The 21,278-nt window shown below is 35.5% G+C and overlaps 1 protein-coding gene across 1 annotated transcript in view; it reads right to left on the bottom strand.

Moving 5' to 3' along the window:
* Positions 1-6,475, bottom strand: part of sim (bHLH transcription factor single-minded) — a 49,182-nt gene extending 42,707 nt beyond the window's left edge. The window contains exon 1 of the mRNA XM_018506783.1: positions 6,333-6,475. Coding sequence (XP_018362285.1) covers positions 6,333-6,339 — 7 coding nt within the window. The 5' untranslated portion in view covers positions 6,340-6,475. The remainder of the gene's footprint in view (positions 1-6,332) is intronic.
* Between the last annotated feature and the right edge of the window lie 14,803 nt (positions 6,476-21,278).

Here is a 21,278-nt window from a genome sequence, read left to right as displayed (position 1 = left end):
TGCTACCATCAAGCATCATATATTATAAAGATGTTAATATATAAAAACTGTTAATAAATTTATTGCGAAAAATATTACCTCGGCCGGGACTTGAACCAGGATCTCTTGTAAACCGTACGAGCATAATTATATGTATGATTTTTTCGTTGAGATAGAGATGATCTGTGCATATGGAGACAACGAACAAAACGGGATGAGGGTCGACAGATCGCGAAATATCGCGACGAAATATTGCGAGGCTACGCGAGAGCGTGACATCGCGGAAAGAAATCCTTCGGAGAGGACACACGGTGCGTATGGACGCCGTGGCCGTCACGCCCTTACGACGAAAGGAAACGAACGCAGAAAACGTAAAAAAGCGTCCGTGAAGCCCGTGACGTCAACGAATCACCAGGCACAAGTCGGGTCAGCTGGCCGAAAGCCAAGCTGTAAAATAATGGTACGTTAGTCCCGGTCCTAATCGCCAGATCGACGTGCCTTAAATTACGGCCTAATAACGTTCGTAATAAACGCGAGTTTGACCTCGTCTGATTTCCTAAAATTCGATACGCGGCTCTGCTCGCGACATTATCACTCACACGGAAAGAACTTTACCGAAGTATCTAGACATTTGGATAGAAATCTGAAAATAACTTTGTTGGACTATCAATATAATTATGTAGGACGTTCAAAATAGTTGCTAGAATATTAAAAGTATTTGCAGTGGTATCTTTATGCTTATGAACATCTTACATAATTATTTTGATGATCCAATAAAATTATTTTTAAATTCGTATCTGATCAAATTTTTAGGTACTTTAGCAAAATTGTTCTTTCTGTGCAGCTGTAATATTCGTGAAATTTCAGTTACTACGATTTAAACGAACATATAATGATGGTTTATTAATTAATTTTGTGCCAACGTGATTTTTTTTAATTAGTAATGCATAAAGATATTTATTGTTATTTGATGAATGTTAGACTTGTCTTCTAATAGATAATTCTTATAAAACTATTGCAATAATTTATAATATATTTTCAAGAATTTTATTAAAATTATGTTATAGACGAGAATCTCATTTCTTGTCTAAACAAAATGCCATTACGAGGGTAAGCTTTTATTGTTTATTCCCATTCCATCAAAGATTTATTCGTTAATTTTTAGAGCTATCGATGTTAGTCTTACTGGAAGAAAACGCGCTTCAATTTTTCGCAAAATCTTATTTAGTTTATCGTCCTGTTTGCGAAATGTGCGCCGGACACCGACCCGACGACTTCTGGCTAAAGTAATTTTCCCTTCGCGGAATCGACGCAGGTTCGCTCGCCGTTTCTTCTTTTCTTTTTTTCTCTCGCTTTGTTCCGCGTGCGCCATCGCCATCGCGTTGATGTATCACGCGGGGTGAGAGGGCGAAAGCGTGGAGGTGATAATAAGCCGTAAAGACTGTGAGACGCATCGAGAATGCGTGAAGTATTTACTCCCCTTATATGCTTCGACGGACCGAATGATCCCACCCGGGACCGAAACGCGGGTCCAATCGTTGTAGCTTGTCCATAATTCAGCGACGTTATGGTAAAAGAAGATGTCACTCGCGTATAAGCCACATTACGGGGGTGTCGTTTGATCCTCGGTTAACTGACTCTCGAGCCATTACGTGTAACAGCGCGTATATATCGCGCAAATATTGCGTATGTATAATATTACGCGAATACATTAAGTGTTACAGTCAACTTTTCATTCTGTCTTCCTCCTCTCGGCTTTTATACTTTACTTATGCTTAATAATTTTATATACATAATTTCATAATAATCGCGAAATATTTTCGAGATTTATTATAAGATTTTTTTAAATTATATATTAGATGTGATACTTCAGATGAGAACGATCGGAATTGTAATTGAATTTTATAAGAGGATGTGCAACGATTTTATAGTACATTACTAATGTTCATTTTTACCAATACAGATTAACTTTAATCTCGATTTAACTTACTTCTGGCTCAACATGAAAAGAACGATTTTGCTGAAGCATCTAAAAATTCAGCTATATAGATACAAATCTAAAAATAATTTTGATGGACCATCAAAGTAGTTACATAGGAATTTCAAGCATGAGCAATGCTGCAAAAAGTTTTGACATTCTAGCAATCAACTTGTGTGTTCTTAACATAATTATTTTGATGGTTCGACAAAATTATTTTCAGATCTGTAGCTAAATTATTAAAATATATTTCAGCAAAATCGTCCTTTCGGTGTAAAAATTAAAAAAAAAAAATAAAGAGTAAATTAAACTAACCGAATCTACATTGGTAGAAATGAACGTGTCTTGCTCGCTGTTTAGTTGGAATAAAAGCTCATCGAGCGTTCAAATCACCGGCATCGCGCATGCATATTGTCACGCTATCAGTCGTACGTAACACGCGACTATTCTATGGACAAAAATCGCGCTGAGCTAAGAAATACGATGAAGGGACACGGGGGATGGAAGGCGTGAAGGAGCACAATATTCATCGCGCGTCGGCTTGCGGCAAAGTAACGCGAAATAGAATTTATTGGCGTAGACGAGGGAGTGCCGGTGAGTTTTTGAAGTTCCCCGTTGCCTTCGCCATTCGACTCGCCAGTAAACCACGACTCGTCTCATGAACGTTGCAGAATGGAGCAGTGAGCGAAAGGGTTACGCGCAGGCTCGGTTTCAGACCCTTAAGAATCCTAAAGCCTATTCTACAATGTTTTGATTCCTGTTTCTTGCTTTTTACTATTTTTTACATCTTATCTTTTTGCTTCTTATTAGGTATTTTGTTTTCTGTCGCCCGAGATAAAAGTTAATAATGAACTTCAGAAGAAACAGGGAACACGTAGCAAGAAATATAACTACATTGTAGAATAGATTTAAGTGACTTGAAAATGCAGGACGACTCGCTTGACTGAGGAGATATCAATTATTCGCTGCCTCATTATTTTAAAAAATCTCTAAAAATTATGAAAGAAGAAAGTTATGAAATATCAGGAACGACAATTTGCTTTAAGCACGTACGTTTAATCATCGCAAAAATCCCACAGCGTATTTCTAATCAGGATTAATTTGTATATGTAATCGCGAATACAGAAATCCGTTTAAAAAAATTCTTATGAATGATTAATTCTAAGCGATTGTTGAATTATTTTTCCATAACTGTTAAAATCTATGATAATTATCTCTATTACGAAAACTATTATTATATTTGAAACTTAGATCCGACTGTAAGATCATGACTTTTTAAAAATCTATATATGAGCCGTTTATTTTGAAAGTGACCTAAGTCACTTTAAAAAAAAAAAATGTTTATGACAGCTAATTTCAAGTTGTACACGCTACTACAAAGGTCAACAACAAAACAATGAAAAATGGACTTAGGCCACTTTCAAAATAAACGGCTCATATACATGTGTGTGTGTGTGTGTGTTTTTCTAAAACAAAATTTTCGTAATTTGAGAAAAAACATTGCGACCCTTTAAAAATTAATAATATATATTTTTTTAATACAATATAATAACAATTATAATATATTATATAATAAATATAATTTCTAATTTATGGATGTTTATTTTTTTACATTATAAATGCAATGTTGTATAAAGTTTAATTTATATACAATAAATACTATGGACTATCGGGCGATATGTAATGCCGCCCTGTCTGTGTGTCCCATAGATAATGAAACGTCCTTTCTCTTGCTTTTGTACATGTACACGTGCGCGTTCACCAACAGAATAGTCTTTCGCCATGAGCCAGCTGTAAAGCTTATGGGTCGCTATGTGACGTGGAAATCGCTTTAAATCAGGAAGTTGTACGCGTGGGAATTGGATGATACATGAGTGATTAGGAAGAGAAACCAGTTATCCTGTTTTTAAATTCAGATAAGCTAACTCGACATGTCGAGTTTTGTACAAATAAGCGAGACGTTACAATTTGTTAATTAATCAACACGCGCATTCAAGCGATTGTTGCCGGAAAAACTTTCGTAAGCAATGACGCAAGATCGACTCGTGTTTGGAACCAACGGCACACGATGCATTTCTTCCTGCCGGATTGTTTGCGTTTGGTAAATTACTAGAATTGCACCACACAAAGTACAGAATTTCTAGTAATATATTAAAACGCAAGCAATCCAGTAAGAAAATATGAATCGTGTGCCGCAGGTTTTATAGGAGGGAAGTCTTAAGGTGGGCGTAAAGGCGCAGCCTTGGATGGCTGTACGATAACAAGGATGTCTGTTATGCTGACGGTGCATCCTCTACCGTAATCAAACTTGTGGAACTGAAGTATCGGCGAGTCGCGAAATTAAAATACCGTGGCGTGCGAACTCGTGCGCGCGATTGTATTTCGGGAAACGATGGCGTTGCTCGTGTTTATCACACTTCGAGCACGTGCACGATTATTTTCGCATAACGTTACCATGGACAGCTATGATGATACTCCCGGATAAGGAAGATCTTATTTTAAAAACAAAATTTTAAGAAAAAGGAGCTACCAATCGATAACGATATCGATCCAAGAATTAAACTTTGGAGGCGAAACAAGTTTGACAAGAAAAGGGGACTGTTTTATTTTTAAATTTCACTATTGTGTGTCAAAAAATTTAGGGCTAATTTATTATTACACAATAACGAGATAAAATAACAAGATAAAAACAATTTTCTATTATAGATGAAAGATAAATTCCGTATAACGTTTTTCTACAATAATGTACCTCTTGATAATAGGTTTATTAAAAATCTGATAAGCAATATTAACCCATTTATTAAAAAATAGTAATATATAAATCTTTGATCTTAACTTTTTGATGGTAGTGTATTTATAATATCATCTAAAATTATTTCAAAAAATAAAAAACGAATAAAGGCTAATGAGAGTTTTTTGCGCGTTGTTAATGCGAAAAGCGAAAATAAAAATCGCTTATTGTAGAAAAACATAGTATAAATTGGTTAAACACAAACGCATAAACGTTTCGGCCTGCTTCCGGGCCATCATCAGTATGTCTGAAGTATATTGTAAAATTCTCACTTCATGGCAAGACGGCAGAGTGGCAACTCAATCTTCTTATTCAATTGGCGATGGTTAACAATTCCAGTGGCAACGAATAACAGATAAAAATCTGTGTAGATATCGAAAACATTATCAATAATTTTTTTTTATAAAGAAAAAAATTGATGCCCTCACCCACATAGCCATGAAAGATACGAACATCAAAATTATTTCTCCTATATCCTATCTGTCGATTTGTCTAATTATTTGCCGGGCAAAAATTATCGTATTATTCACGGTAATATTTTTTGGCTAGATTTTATAATTTTGTACATAAACGTGATCTTAACATTAAATTTCGACGAGACGTCGCGGTTATGACAGCCCCGGGATAATTTTTTCTTTCGCGAAACTGAACAATGACGAAAGCGCGCGCGAAACGACCTGACGGAATTTGCAAGCCTCACGTGGCAAAGTGCCATAAGCACCGGCCCGGGGGTTGACTGCCGTGGCGACCCACGATACTCTTTTTATTATTCCGCCGAGAGAGCTCCCTCGGCCGCCGTTGGGTTCTTTTATTTCACGATTTCTCTCTCATTTCGCTGAACCGACCCACCGACACACGGCTCGAACTTGGACCCGACCGCTCTGCCAATTTGGCGGGATTATTGGAAGTCGTCGATCGTCCCAGGAAGAGTAACGCAAGAATCGCCGATAAGCGACGCGATAGTTACGACTATTAACACTTCCAGCAATGCCATCATACTTCAATTTGTATTTTTTCATACTTTCTTTTTAATATTAAAAAAAAATTTCGGAATTACTTTAGTTTTAGATACTAAAAAATATAAGGAAGAAGTGTTTGATCTTGAAAATTTCTTGGATGAAGTCTCACTTCAAAAAAGTTAAAATACTACCATTATTAAAAGAATAAAAAATTTGCACTCTTGAGTAAGAGTGGCAGATTTTCACTCTTTTGAAGTGAAGTTTTACTTCAAGCAATTTAGAGAGCAAGTTCTGTTTGAAATACAGAATGCAAGTGTACCTTTACTTTACGGTGAATGATAGAGGAAGGTTAAAAGTTTTTTTTATCTACAATTTAAAACTTTATCAATCGTACAATTGTCAACAAATTTCCGCTTCAAGTTCAAATAAGCCTTGCTGCAGTCGAGGATTAATTATCATCGTAATCTCGGGTATCTCTGTTTAGAATCAATCCATTCTTCAGAAATGAGTTCGTCCCCATTATCTATAATCAATTTTTAATAGGAACGAAATGTCTCGCGAATGTCTTCATAAGTGACGCAAGCGTGAAATTTGCATGGCACAAAAAGATGAAAATAAAACTTACGTTTCATGACGCTGATGATTGCGCTGAACGTTTTATTTAGATCCAGAATGTTGGTCACTCACGGCGCAATGCATGGTCACCCATGGGCGCGAACCTTTTCCATAGCCGACCGGTCCGTATCATGCCTGATCATCGCGGGGAGATTGTCGGGGTACGCAAGAGGACCGATGCAACTTAAGGTTGTCTTAAGCAAAACTAAACTTCGGTCTTGCCTCTTCGACATCCCGACATCGCGTATCCCCCCACTGTCGGCTTCTTTTCAGTCATGTGGGATTTACGCGCCGGGAGTAGTTCTCACAATCGGGGCGGTACCCGTTTAAAAGACGAGCGGCGGTGTCACCGTCTCGCGTACGCTGCGTCACTGTAAGCACTGTACGCGCTTAGAATCAAGATCGAGATCAAGATACAATTAAACGATGAACCGGAGATGTTAATACCAAAAAAGTATTAAAAGTTCCAACCACTCACCACTGATCTTCGGATTAATAATGTTAGAAACGAGAAAAATATATAACACAAATTTTGGAAAATAATATTAAAATAAAAACATTTTTTATCTCTTCGCGGTCATACCCCCTGAGAATTTTATGTTGGTCACACAAATGACCTTAACACTTTTAATTTATTGCCGTATTCGCAGCTTTTGTTCTTTAAAATCACAAAAATTACTGAACATATTTTAATTATTGTAAAAAAGAGTATTTATTTAATATAAGAATATTTTATAAAAATATAAAGCCTCAAACTTTTTTGGAGGGTCTCGTGGATCCTTGGTGATCACGAAGGCATCAAAACAATATTTACGTTTGATAGAATAACACTTGTAAAATCTGAATACTTTCCTTTTATTTTGGAATAGAATAAAAGCAGATTTATTTTATATGCCGTCATATAGCTTGTTTCGTTTTCTGGTTACAGTTCAATTTAAAATATATGGTTTTTTATTGTGATTGTCAGAACACAAAGAAAGTTTTCAGTATATTTTATAAATTTATTCTATCAATTGTAAATGTTGTTTTATTAAAAAATTCTTATATCTTAATATGATTTACAAGAATATTTTAATGTATTTCTTTTGTTTCTGATGTTACAATCTAAGATAGCTGCAATGAGTAGGCAAGAGCTTTAATAAAAAATAAAACGAAAAAGGAACAATTATATGCCAATTATAGTTTAAACGATAATTACTAATTATTCAAGTAAGAAAACTAATCTGCAGAATTTCTTAAATCTCTTTTCTTTATCGAGACAACAGTATTTCAGTTAATGAGATTTTTTCTATGTTAAAAATCGAAGCATAAGAAAATAAATAAACTTTAAAAACAAAATTACTTTCCCGTTTAAGATGTTCTGCGTTAAAAAATGTAACGTAAAAGAAAATACGATTTTAGATGATTAAACTGAAAAAAATAATAGTAATAATTTTTAGAAATGATTTTTAGATTCGATAGGAAAATTTTCCGCATCACTGTCTACTGAAGTCAGCTAAGCAAGCTAAGATGACACAACAATCTTCGCTGTGCTTAAGATATCAACGCCTGAGTCATTACACGATATGCTGATTCGTAGACTTCGCGAGATTATCAAATTACAAATGCACTTCGCTTACTTGAGTATGGGTGTAGAGTCCTTTAAATTGTTATTATATCTTCGTCATGTCTTGTTTCAACTCGTGTTTCACCAATCGTATTCTCAATTTACATATATCATGTATGTATTCAGTATTATTATATATTACACTGGAGATCAGGGTATTGTCAGCAGCAATTAAACGTCAATCGTTGAGTTTGAAAGGCAAAAGATGAATCATTTTCATACAATGGTATTATTATTAAAAATTTGTAATTATTAATACTATTGAGCTACTTAATGAATCACCAAAATGGGGAGCTAAATTTTTATTTAATTATTATCATAAATTAATATAAATCTTTATTAGATTGATATCATATTAAAAAATCCTTAATATCGTTTAGAATTTTTTTTTAATTGTTGCAATGCTTATTTGTTAAATATAAGTAAATTACTTATAAGAATGGTTGTTTCTGTTGTTAATACGTAAATAGTATATATTACAAAGTAATAAGATATTATTCGCAATTGGAATGTACTTACCAATGAAGTTAATTTCAAACGTTTCTGAAGTTTTTTTCAGTGCGCAAGTTAGTTTTGGTAATTTGTACGTCTTAATTCTGCACTGAAAAGGACTCAAATTTAGAATTGAAACGTTTGCAGTTAACTTTGTTGTGGTACATTTCAATTTGCGAAATTATACCTTATCGTGTCTTATAAGTATATTATTTACACACTAACTGCGGAGCTCTTATAGGCAATTTGTTTTACATATATATTTAATTTATTCTTGAAACCACAAAACTATTTTTATTTATTAACTTTAAAATCCGCTACTTCCAGGACTACCTTGGATGTCCTGTGACATTTCTAGGGCGGATGCTCATGATTTGTCGATTCGCAGTCGAGAACCCAAGTGGACCTCGATATCATAGATCACACCATTAATATTGATCGGGCATGATGCCCGATGGGTTGTGTAGGAAGTGTCAAGTTTCATGTTTCTACACATGTCCGAACGCTTAAATCGTCTTCACCTATCCGGGGCGGGAGCGTGTACCAGCTGTGGCTTGCGGTCTCTCTGATCCCGGTCACCACCGGACATTTCCGAAAATCTGAGCAATGCATCCGGATAGAAGGTCGTATTGCCGCGCCGGAGAATCCAAGAATCAAAGAAATTAAATCGCTGCTCTTGTGGACGTATATTATCATATCCTGATGATATATTACTCTGATCCAGCCTAAACTCTTCCAATCGTGTTATACTAATTTGAAAGAATTTACCGAGAATCTATTCCAGGAATCTAATCTTAGATTATCGAAGGATTAATTGCGCTTGCTATAAAATACGCTGCGTTACGACAAATAGTTTGACGCTCAGGACAATAAACAAGAGGCAAAAACATAAACATAAAGCGGGACGAGAATTTTTATGCGTGTCAGCGAGATTTTCTTCCTTTCTCTATTTTCCGCTTGTGCGAGAAACTCAATGCACCGCGCACATTGTGATTCCGTCGGATACGTTTACGTCCGCGTGGCTTTCGAGAGCTGCCGAGACAAAGCCGCTCTCTGTTCTGGCATTACCCCGCTCTACGTAGATTTTACGAGGCTGTAAAGAAGACGCGTAAACTATTCCTAGGGGAAGGAGAAAGGTGTCACCAATTTTGTTACGCCTAGGAGTTCGTTTCGCTGATAAAAATCTTAATTGCTAGTCGCGAATGAAGGCGCGCGGATAAATTTAACTCTTGTTACGGAGCTTTTCGAAAGCTTCGGTCTAGAAAGCTGATTGGATAAAAATTTAACTTTTCGTAAATTCAGATTACCTTTTTGCGTAAACTTTTTATACCATAGAATAGAGACAGAAATTGTAAAAATTAGATGGAGAAAAAAATTTCATAGAAATGACGAGAGAAAGAAAGAACAGTTTATTTATTTTTCAAAACAATAATTTACGATAAAATGTCATGTATCATTTCTTCGTTCGAGAATGACATGAATATCGACTAGTAAAACGCGATCTTTGTACCATTGTGTATTGCAACGTTTATATTTATTGCAGTTTGTTATGGAGACGTTAATCTTGATGTGTCAACAATTTATTATATAATTCTTCGGCCGGTCACGCTCACAATAGTCGGCAACGAAATGTAACGCTCGGTACAGAAGATATAATAATAAATATCAGTCTATTTTAATAACTCTTCCGTCAGTGGAACACTTTTCTTTTAGAATTGGAATTAATAAACAGGAACATAAAAAGTCCATAAAATTTACTGTGCCTTTTATCGTGTAAAATTCAGGTTTTATTATCATTTTATCTGTTATACTTCACAAGCGTCTACATTTAAAAATTCATGAATGAAAATTTGAAGAAATCTAGAATAGTCCAGATATTGTTTATTATTTTATGTCCCAGCTTGAGCGTTACATCCAGACAGCTCGGCATGCTGCAGATATAGAACAGCGTTAAGCAAGATTTACACGATGCCATCTTTATTAGCAACTAAACTAGTGTGTTAGTCTTCTAACGAACTAGAAAACTAAAACAGCTAAAAAATATAATTCTATAAATTGTATATTTTTAGAAAACTAGCAGCTAAGAAAGTCTGGAGACACGGTAGTGTTTTATATAACTTACAGAATTATAATTTTGTAACTGCTGGTTTTTTAATTCTCTAAACTAGCACCTATTAAAATTCTCTTAATACATTCTTTCAGCTGCTAATTTTCCAAAAAATTATTTATATTTTTTTAACTACTTAACGACTTTTATACTCCATATATTTACGACATATAGAATTATCTGGACGTAATGTTCAAGCCAGGACAATAAATAATAAGTATATTATTTATTGAAATAACAAATATACGAATTTTTTTTTTATCTCCGGTTTTCTCTAACTTTCGTTCGCGATTTTTTGCTAGAAAATTAGAACAGTAGTTGTTAATAAATATGTTCACGCGGTTCTTTGTTTCAAGATACTCGAAGCGTTTGGCGAACCAAGAGGTGGAAGAATCAAGGAGTTAAAAGTCTTCGGTGTTCCCGCAGAGGTAATGATCGGCGCGTGTTCGCGCGGGAGGTTTCTCTAGAAAAGCACGCCGCTGTTTGCGAGCGTTTTGCATATACACGTCGGGCGTCACCCTGAATTACCTAAGAGCTGTTTACGCACGTGCCAGGATGTTGTAAGGCGCACACCCGCGCGCGCGCGGGTTCATTCAATTATTGCCACCACCATTACGACTACCACTTACTTACCACTATTATTAGCCATTGCGACCGAACCATTCATGAATTACTATTATTATTGCCACGGTAATACGGACGTCATGACGAACGCTCGCCTCCGACAATTCGCGAATCGTCCGACAATCGTCATACGCGACTTTTTAAAGCCGCAAAAGTAATTTCATGACTAAAATCGCATTTTTTTTTAGAACTCGTTTCAACTTTCGGAAAAGATAGTAATTAATTATTTATTTTAACTCTCCGTCGACAATGTGAAATTTTCAATTGTAACCTGTGTCTTCAAATTTCAATGCAAATTTTTATGTCGTTCCAAACTGTACAAAAATATGAAAAATTTGTATATCTTACTCTTGTAAAAGTTTTAGCAATAAGTCTTTATTATAATTTTTTTAGAGATTTAAATTTATTTATCAGAATTTTCATAATAAAAAAATCAACTGTGTCTTTAAAATTCAACATTGTCGGCGGAGGATTAAATATTAAAAACACTGTTTTTCAATGCTTCAAATAAATAATTAATTATGTACTTTAAGTAATAAACTGGCCAGTTATATTAACTTTTTATAAGACATATAAATATAACCTTCGCCATCTACGAGTGTAATTAAGACATTCTCAGGTTACTATCCATATCTTATTTTTTTTTTTAGAATTCCGTAATTATAACGTCACTAAAAAAGTCTTGAATTAATTTTTACAATGTGAGAGAATGTTATCCTTTCTGTAGAGAGAGCGCTACCGCGCTATATCGAAAGAATTTAGATACGACAGGAGTTTGGCTTCTCGTTTCAAGTACGACAGTGACAATTCGACGTTAAAAAAAGTTTGAAAATAAAGTTTCGAGATGGATACCCGTTCAAACGAGCACACGCGATCCGGAGATTTACACCGTCTTGACAGCTGCTCGGCCAAGCAAAGGCGCAAGTCCTCAGCGTGATGTTTCTGCTACGTGAGATGCGGAAGGGTGTAGCGGCCAGGATCACGCGTAAGGATCACGTTCGACCGTTCCTTCATTACAAATCGCTTCAGGAAACGGTACGCCTCTTCACGGCTGCCGTGACGCGTTACGCGCTTTCCTATTTTCTTTACGTCGCGTTTCCTTCTACCTTCCCTCTTCCTCACCCTCGTCGGCGAAATGAGAATCCAACGCGAGCGTGAGTACGGTAACTCGAAAATAGTCCGATCCGTTTCACACGCGCGTCGCGCTCACGAGCGGATAAATCACGCGTTTCAACCCCTTTTGCCTCGACGGCGCTTTTAGACCCGATAGGATGGCTGAGTAGGTGCATTCTCGATGCGAGAACATTCTAACGCGGAACGCACGCTTGGAAGATTTATGTCGTTCCTCGAGAACACGCAGACCTGGTGACTTATCTAGAATAAACATTTAAATCGAGATTTAATGACTGAGGAACGTATTGGAATGTTCTGAAGAAAAAATTAAGTAAGTTTCTTTCATAGAAGAGTTTCATTTAAGTCTAATTAGGCCTGATAAGTTAAGCCTGCGACATACGATGCGTTTTTACTTGCTGGGGGTCAATCATGTAATTGTTTCGCTTGTGCGGAAACGTGAAAAATTTTATATATGTATGTACATACATAGATACGAAAAATTTTTACTTTTCACGTTTCCGCTTTATGGAAAAATTAAGTTACTGGGAAAAATTTTCAGACTTTATCCGTTCAAAATGTAACAAACGGATATTTCCGATAGATTTTGATCATATTTGTAGGACTGTCCGATGAAATTTTCTTAATATTTTATCGGATAGTCCTAAAATTTCATAAATACGATCAAAATCTATCGGAAATATCCGTTTGTTACATTTTGAACGGATAAAGTCTGGTTTTTTTCTCAGTGTGACTGACCCTCAAGATTGTCTGGTGTGCATGCGTCAGTGTTAGTGATCTTGTTGGAAATTGTGTAGCCTGCAGGCCACGCTGCTGCTAAATTTTTTAGATCAAATAAAAGGTGCTTTCCATTTAGTGATACAAGTACCGTTCTATCTTTATGACTCACTGAATGCCAAAAAAGGTCTAGAAGTTTCGTTTACGCTTCTATTACTCTCCCATTACATTCGATTTACGTTCTGATTTTTATTTTCATCAGGGATAGAATGATACTTGTGTTTGCACAAAATGAAAAGCATCCATATTAAATTTTTCGTGCTGTCTCTTTGTGAGAATCAATCAGGGGGTCGATTTTGTATCTTCAAACAAGGTGAAAATTACAAAAGTGAGCAAATTTACTAGATGTTGACCAATGAAATTATCAGTATTGTAGTAAATTCGCTCACTTTTGTAATTTTTACCTCGTTTCAAGATACAGAATCGGTCCTCAGAACACAACTTTAGAGATGTGATTAAAATATTCTCTTCGCACTAGGGATGCGTTCCACTTAATATTCGAAACGTTCGCGAGTATTATTTCATCCTCGTTGTTATCCAATGTTAAACAAAGATAAAATGATACATGCGAACGTTGCGAACATTAAATGAAACGTACCCCAAATATCGTCAAAGAACTTATTTTACATCAAGCGATTTTTAAACACGTAATTATATTAAAGGAACGTCTTTCCATGCGACGTAGCGACTTCTTGCATCTAAATTAATTCAGTTTCTTCGGTTGGAATAATCGTGAGAGTTCTCAAAAGGAAAATCAATCTCGAGGGACGTATTAGAGGAAGGGTAGAAGCTCGTACACTATGTGTCGTGTGAAAGATTATGCGGGCACCGAACATAATATCGAGATAAATTCAATGCGTTTCAACGAACAATTTACCTGCATCCGCGCGCTCGAATTACACCTGCGACAAGATAAAATTGGCCTATATTCCTAATAAAATTCTGAATTAGATTAAACAATATTTTCGCGCTGAGGCTTTTATGATACGACCATCAACTCAATGAATATAAGAATATCCTGGTAACATCAGCAATTACATTATTGTTCCAAACTTTGCTAATCTTACAGTGATAAATTAACAGATTTGTACAAAAAATATTTTCTTTAGAGAAACACTTTTCAATTTCTTTTCATAAAACTTTTACTTGAAAAAATAATTCAACATTAAGTAACATTAAATAATTATTATATATATGTTAATTATACAATATAATGAAAAAGATTAGTAATTTTATTAATATTATATGAGTTATATAAATTCTACGGCAGTAGATTATAATTTGATGTAATAAAACTAATTGTAATAACATAATAAGTACTGTAAAATAATATAAAAAAAAGCTTCTTAAATATCACTGTAAATTAATGTTTTAAATCTCCTTATTATTAACATAAGGTTAAAATTTTAGATGATCTAAACATTTTTACCGCTTTCTCACGCTATTGGTGTGCAAACGTGTGTCGTTATTCAAAATGCAGAGATGCCAATGACGATTAGGAAAGATTACTCGTGCGAAACGTCGAAGATATCGAAGGAAGATGTATCAGAAATATCGATGAATGCGGGTTTTCAATCTCAAGTTTCGATTTCAACCGTTTTAAATATACGATGCAGCAGAATGAAGAATACGTGAATATATCAAATAAAAATTTTTTTTAATATTTTTTTATATTAAATTATTCATAATTTGATATTGAATAATTTAATATAAAAATATATCTGTCAGTTGAGAGAGGTATAATAAATAAATTCTCTATTCTCTATTCTATAAAAAATATATTTTTATCTTGAAGTTCTCGTTCTTACGGAACAATTAATTTACAATAATCAAGTTGATTAATTCAATAATTATGAAGTAACATTCACAATAATTAAATTTCATTTAAACAAGTTTAAATTAAACAAGCTTAATTCGCAAAGTATTCAATCTATCCTTAAAAAAAAAAAGATAATCTCGACAGTATTTTAATCATTTTTATATGAACGTAATCGAGACTTCCTAACACCTTCTAGTAACTGTAAAACGCTATTGTATCTCTGAATTTCACGATTTTATTTTGCGAATATATTAAAAGTATACAGAGGAGAGGGATGCTTATCGTTTGGTGCTCATTGTTCTTGCGACGACGTTGAATTTATATACGTGTCATACTTTGAGTGAGAAATCGATTGTTTTACGAACCTTTAGCGAGAGCTCGCTTTTATCTCTCATTGGGGCCCGCAGGGGAAGAGTGGGTAGAACCAATTAATCTCCCTCGGCAGGCTCCCTCTGATTTCGCTCGACTTTCCTGGAGACGCGCACTTTTATCAAGCCGACGGTGCTTGACACATTTCTAGCGACGGCTTGAATTTCCTTGCCATTTCTGGAAGATTCGCCGTTCTCCTCTTTCGTATCGCCGTGCGATTTTGAGGCTCGTCGACACCACCAATTTGTCGAGGCGGATCATTAATTGTTGATCGAACTACTTTAGCCACAACTATTAATAATTTTAGTTTCTCATGGTACATTTAAACGTTTTTAACGCGGTAATTGTGATGCGTGTCCTGCTTTTTTAGATTTACGTGAAAAATGTTATAAAATAACTTATTCGTTATTATTGCACTCCGTTGAGATTATTCATTATTATTGCACAATGAAATAACTTTCTGTTAAGAATGATTCGTTAAAATAGCTTGAATTTTCCGTTAACGATAAGAATTTTAAACATGTTCCAAAATTTTGTTTTATAACGCGACTTTTTATTATTTACTTTTTATTTTACTTTAATTTCGCCGTACTTTTCACCACTACTAGCTCACGTATAAACAATTCCGTTAAAATAGCTATATTATTCATTATTATTTAAATTGATTTCTTTTTATTTAAATTATTATGTGGTATTTAATAATTAATTAACTAAAGCTATTAAAATTAGAATACGAAATATATCTTTTTATATTTTATTCCAGATTTCTATTTTACTTTTATTTTATTTCCCGAAGTGTCTATTGATAAAATGCTTCTTTTTAGATCCTTCGTCGCAATAAAACACCAAAACGCGTCGCAATAAAACACCAGACACGTTGATTGTCAATTAGCGTAGAATTTCATTTTGCAAATTTTTTTGTTCATATCAGAAACAAATCAATCGCACTTTCAGAGCCGTCGCATCGTCTTTCCGTCGGAATCTAAGGAGTGACTATTCCGAAGCACTCCATTTAATAGTCAACGAATGTAACTCGCATCGAAGTTATAAACAGTTCAACAACCGCGGAAATCATTTTTTTAAATGGCACCTAATCGCGTCCTCTCTTGATGCACTTATTCGCGATCGGTCGTTTATGGAAACACATGCGATCCTCCACAGCTTCCTTTCGCTTCTTCTCACTCCGAGATTCCTGAATTCTCATCGCATAATATCTCACGGCATAGTTAAAATAACAAAAACATTCGATCTCTTTTTTTTTAATTAATTGTACACGCGACACGCACCGAATCTCCGACTCGTTAAAATTAAAAACGTTAGTCACTCTGCCAACTCTGCAAACACCGCGTCTCCTGTTTCTTGTCTGGAATATCACCGTGCAACTCGATATAACCACCAGACGGAGCGTTTAATCCTCGGTTGTGTTAAAATAAATTCGGCGTCTCGGATAAATCGGCATCTCGCGCAACTCGAACGCGATCGCTCGTCGCTCCTCTCAACAGCAGAGTTTCTCCACGGAGTTGTCTTCTCGGTTTTCCCTCAAGAACATACACGACGTTCGTTCTATGGCACCTCGCGTTAATCAAACGATTACACTTTCCCCGCGACGACCTCCTCGGGACACGTCATCCCGAGTAATCGCGGGTCAGCCGCTTCGATGCGCTCGCGACCGATCTCCGTTCGTGGCGCCGATCCTTCCCGTTTGACGAGTCGAAGTTAATAACGCTGGTTCTCCGAAGAGACGGACCCCCTTTTTCCTCCGGCTACCCGATACTCCGAGATCGCCGGCAGGCGCGGGCAGCGACGGCGACGGCGACGGCGACGGCGGCGGCGGCCCTTCGATCTCGGACCTCGGAGGACGTCGAAATCCGCACACCTTACGCGATCAATTCATCAGGCTGGTCGCGTCAGGTCGCGTCAGGTCGCGTCGCACGTGTGCATATACACAGCGTCGCGCGTATTTGGCCGTACAACTTGGTGCACCGTGCATGTTGGACTTCCACCCCCTTCCGCCTATCATGGACCAACAGCGACCGATTCGTCGCCCCCACCTTCGTCGTCCTCCTCGCACCTTCGCTCATCTCCCTTTCTCTTCTTCTTCCCTCTCTTGCGTCACTGGTCCAGTTTGATGTAACACACGTTTCTACGGGGCCGTTTGTGGGGTCTATCCGATATCATCGCCAAGCTACCCTTCTCATTGATAGAGTTATATTAATGATTGCGTACATCAGTTGTCACTTTCCATGTATCCTCGTATAATTTATTATTTACTTACGCGGGTATCTGTATCACGGCGCGGATAAAATTTTCTCTCTCTCTCTCTCCATCATTCCCGCGCGCTGGTCTACCGTACGTGCAAAGTATTTCCGTGGATGGTAACGCACACGTGGATGTGCATCTGTATGCGTTACCATCCACACAGTGAGGAAAGTAACTACGTGTCGAGATAACGCCTCTCGCATCCCATTGGCGCAGCCTCCGACTCCTCGGCCACTCCCACGTGGCATCTGTACGGGCATCCCCTCTACCGCTGCTGAAAATGTAGCCTCTTCCGAGTTTCTCCCACTCCATCTCTGTCTTCGGCCGATAGTCCTCCTCTTCCGCACTCCCGTCATTCCGCTTCCGTTGCTGCTGCATCCGAGCATCTTCCCCACTTCGCACTTGTTTTTAATGTTCTTGTGCACGTCGCACGGGGATGAATGGGGTGAATTTGCACCGCGCGACCCTTCGCGCATCTTTCGCGGAGCGCATCGTTGCAAATTCTCACCACCCTTCTTCAATTCCGTAACCGGGAAGGAAAAACGCCGACGAGATCGATTGTCTTTCTGACTATACGACACGTGTTCGACATTTATTCAATGAACAATCGTGTAATAATTCAATAAATGCTTGTACGGTCTTGTTCTTAAACTATAGGATCACGTAGTGAATTTATGTGATATTAAGGGGCAGGTTTTTTCACAATCTTAATAATTCGGGATTTTATTAGCATATTTTGTACGGGATTTTAAATAATTTATTTAAGTATTTATTTAATATGATAAACAAATGATTCATTTAATGAGATACTTCAAGAGTATTTACATATTTTATATAATTAACACTTACAGTTCTTAGATTCTATTTAATTCGTACTTTTATTACAAAAGCAATTCCCCCCCCCCTCTCTCTCTCTCTCTCTCTCTACAGTATGATTTTTATAAATCGTTTTATATAATTAGAGTTATATGTATAAATCTAAAAATGATTTAAACATATTAAATGTTTTTATTACGTTGTAGTCTGAACATTTTTAATTAATACAAATTTAGAAAGTACCGCCGTGCAGATATTAAAAACAATTAAACATATTTTAATAAACAATCGGAAGAATATATAACAATTATATGTATATAGTTATATGTATAAAAATATTGCAAATAATATCTATAACATAAATATAGTGAAAATTGATGGTTTGAAAAGACCTGCCTTAGAAGGTTTGGGCTATTGTATTTACACCGTCATTTCTTATTTTGTTTTCTCCTTTGTATCTATTCTTTGTTTATATCACGTACGAGCGATTTAAAAAGTCACCTTACACAAAACACCTTGCGCACCACCTGAAACATAGAATGTAAACTTGAATATTGCAGGTAGTAGGTTTTTCAAGACACCCATCAAAGATCGCCGAATCTTCAAATCCTCACGTACAAGAAATTATACGGATAAGTAAAAACCGAATTTCAAATTTTTCCATTGGCTCCATAGAAACAAAAAGCATTTGATCTCAATAATATTCACTTTATCCCTATTCCTTTTCAATGGTCGTTTTCTATGCCCTTCCTTTGTCATACCCTTCTCTAAAAATTTCCCCGAACGTAGAATTTGAACTCTCAGCTTTATAATAGTAAGATAGTGATTAATATTATGAGCAATGTCCTGAAAGTAAAAAAGATCAATCTTTAACAAATATCGCGTAAATAATAAAATATCTTTCTCTTTTATAAATATTTTTATAAAGTATTTCTCTTTCTCTTTTCTATCATTGCCTTTCATAATATTTTCTATTTTATAATCTTTTACAAAAACTTAAAAAGAATTGCCGATTTCGTATTGTTCGTCATATTCGAACTATTGAAATCGTCGCATTTTGCGATGTACTTAACTGATAATATATATTTAATTTAATTTCGGAATAACTGGAGCATTTATCTACTACTAATCTACTAAGCGCATACTTTTATTTCTAATTAACATAAATAAAATATCCACAATTATTAGTTTCACAGTTTTATTTTTATCATTAATTTTACATTTTATTTATAACAATAAATGCTAATTTAATTAATAATAACGATGAGGCGTCACAGCCTGGCTCTAATTTATTAATTTTTATGTATTGCACAGAATTTTGTTGCATATTATGATAATAATGTATAAAAAACATTTTTTTAAATTTCTCATAAGATTGTTATATATAGATTAAAATGGAAAGAAATTTTACATTTATTTAAACAGAGAGAGAATTAAGGGAAAGTGGAGCGGATTCAGCCGGAAGCCGCGATTCATTAGAGTGAGTAGAAGCTATAGAAGCGTGATGGAACATACGGTGCTGCATACACTAATATCGTACCGCACTAATATTGTGTGTATCTGTACATATATGTACATACACACTCAGACACATTTGCAGAAGTGCACAATAAATGGCGGAACCAATCAGAGAAGAGAACACTTTCCGCTTCACTCTCCCTTGATTCTCTCTGGTTTGTTTCATTCTGTTTTACTCTTATTGCATTAGTTTAGAACTAGTTCAGAATTCTTCGAAAAAGAACAGACCTATTAATTGTAGGCGCGCAATTTTCGAAACGCAAGTGGCCCCAAATATCAGCGACCAATCCGGAGCTTGCAGACGCGTTCTCTTATCTTTATTAAAAGATCTCTACCCCAGACGGCCTAGACTAGGAAATAGTTTCTTACGTTCCCGTATTTACACAAGATGCGGCAACATTGCTACGCGGCGAAATAGAAAATTTTCGTAAGTTTTTGTCACAAAAAACAGAATATACGCTATAATTAATACATGTTTCCTGTAGTAGTAACTGTATCCTTCTTCAAAAAAAAGTCTTTAAACAAATAAGTTAAAGGTTACATGATGTACAAAACGTAAGATTTTTCCTCTTCAAAATAAGGTACGAAGAGACATTAAAAGTTATAAAAATATTCAAATGGAATTCAATAATGTTAAAAATTATTGTAAATTATAACAACAAAGTTAGTGCAGTGATGTTCTTTTCAGTATAATAACAAAATCCTTTTTTTTTTATTGTCATTCTGATGGGTGCATATGGTACATCCCTGGGTTGATTGAAAACCTCCCTCTCCCAACCAGAAAAAAATTTCATGATACGCCTATGCAATAGTCAATTCTTTCACTTTTATGAAAAAGTTATTGGCTACCACGCTAACTTCCGTTGAACGACAAGTGTTGCTGTGTCCTATGTGCGGGAGCCAATAGTCAATAATCTCTCCGATAATTTTGTCCAATTTATCACCAGTGCCAACTGATTATCGGACCAAAAATTTCTAAGTCTTCGATATTTAAAAAAAAATTTTTACAAATTCATTAACTGCTTGCGACGCGTACGGTAAGATTATTTGACAAATAAACTACAGATAAAAATATATGTCATTAATCCTCAAAATTCCCTATTAAATATCTAAATTTTCTAGGGAATTCAATGATTGTTTCTCATATTTTGTTTTCAACAGTGGTTTTTAAATTTTCAATCATTCAAATCAAATGGTCAGAATGAAAACATACCCTAAGGAAATACTCCAAAATATAGTAGAGAAGATACTTCAAAAATAACTTGACTTATATTTTACAAAACAATAACGGGTTATTATTCATAGCTACGCCAACTCAAAAATCAAGGAAACAGAAACAGATTCGCGTTACATAATTTCTCTAACTTCGCGTAATTTAAATAGGAAACTGTTACTGATCCATACTTTTTCATCACATATTTACCGCCAAGTATAAGAC

The sequence above is a fragment of the Trachymyrmex cornetzi genome, unplaced genomic scaffold, assembly GCF_001594075.2.
Source record: "Trachymyrmex cornetzi isolate Tcor2-1 unplaced genomic scaffold, Tcor1.1 scaffold23, whole genome shotgun sequence".
NCBI lineage: Eukaryota > Metazoa > Arthropoda > Insecta > Hymenoptera > Formicidae > Trachymyrmex > Trachymyrmex cornetzi.
This window is presented reverse-complemented; position numbering and strand designations above follow the sequence as displayed.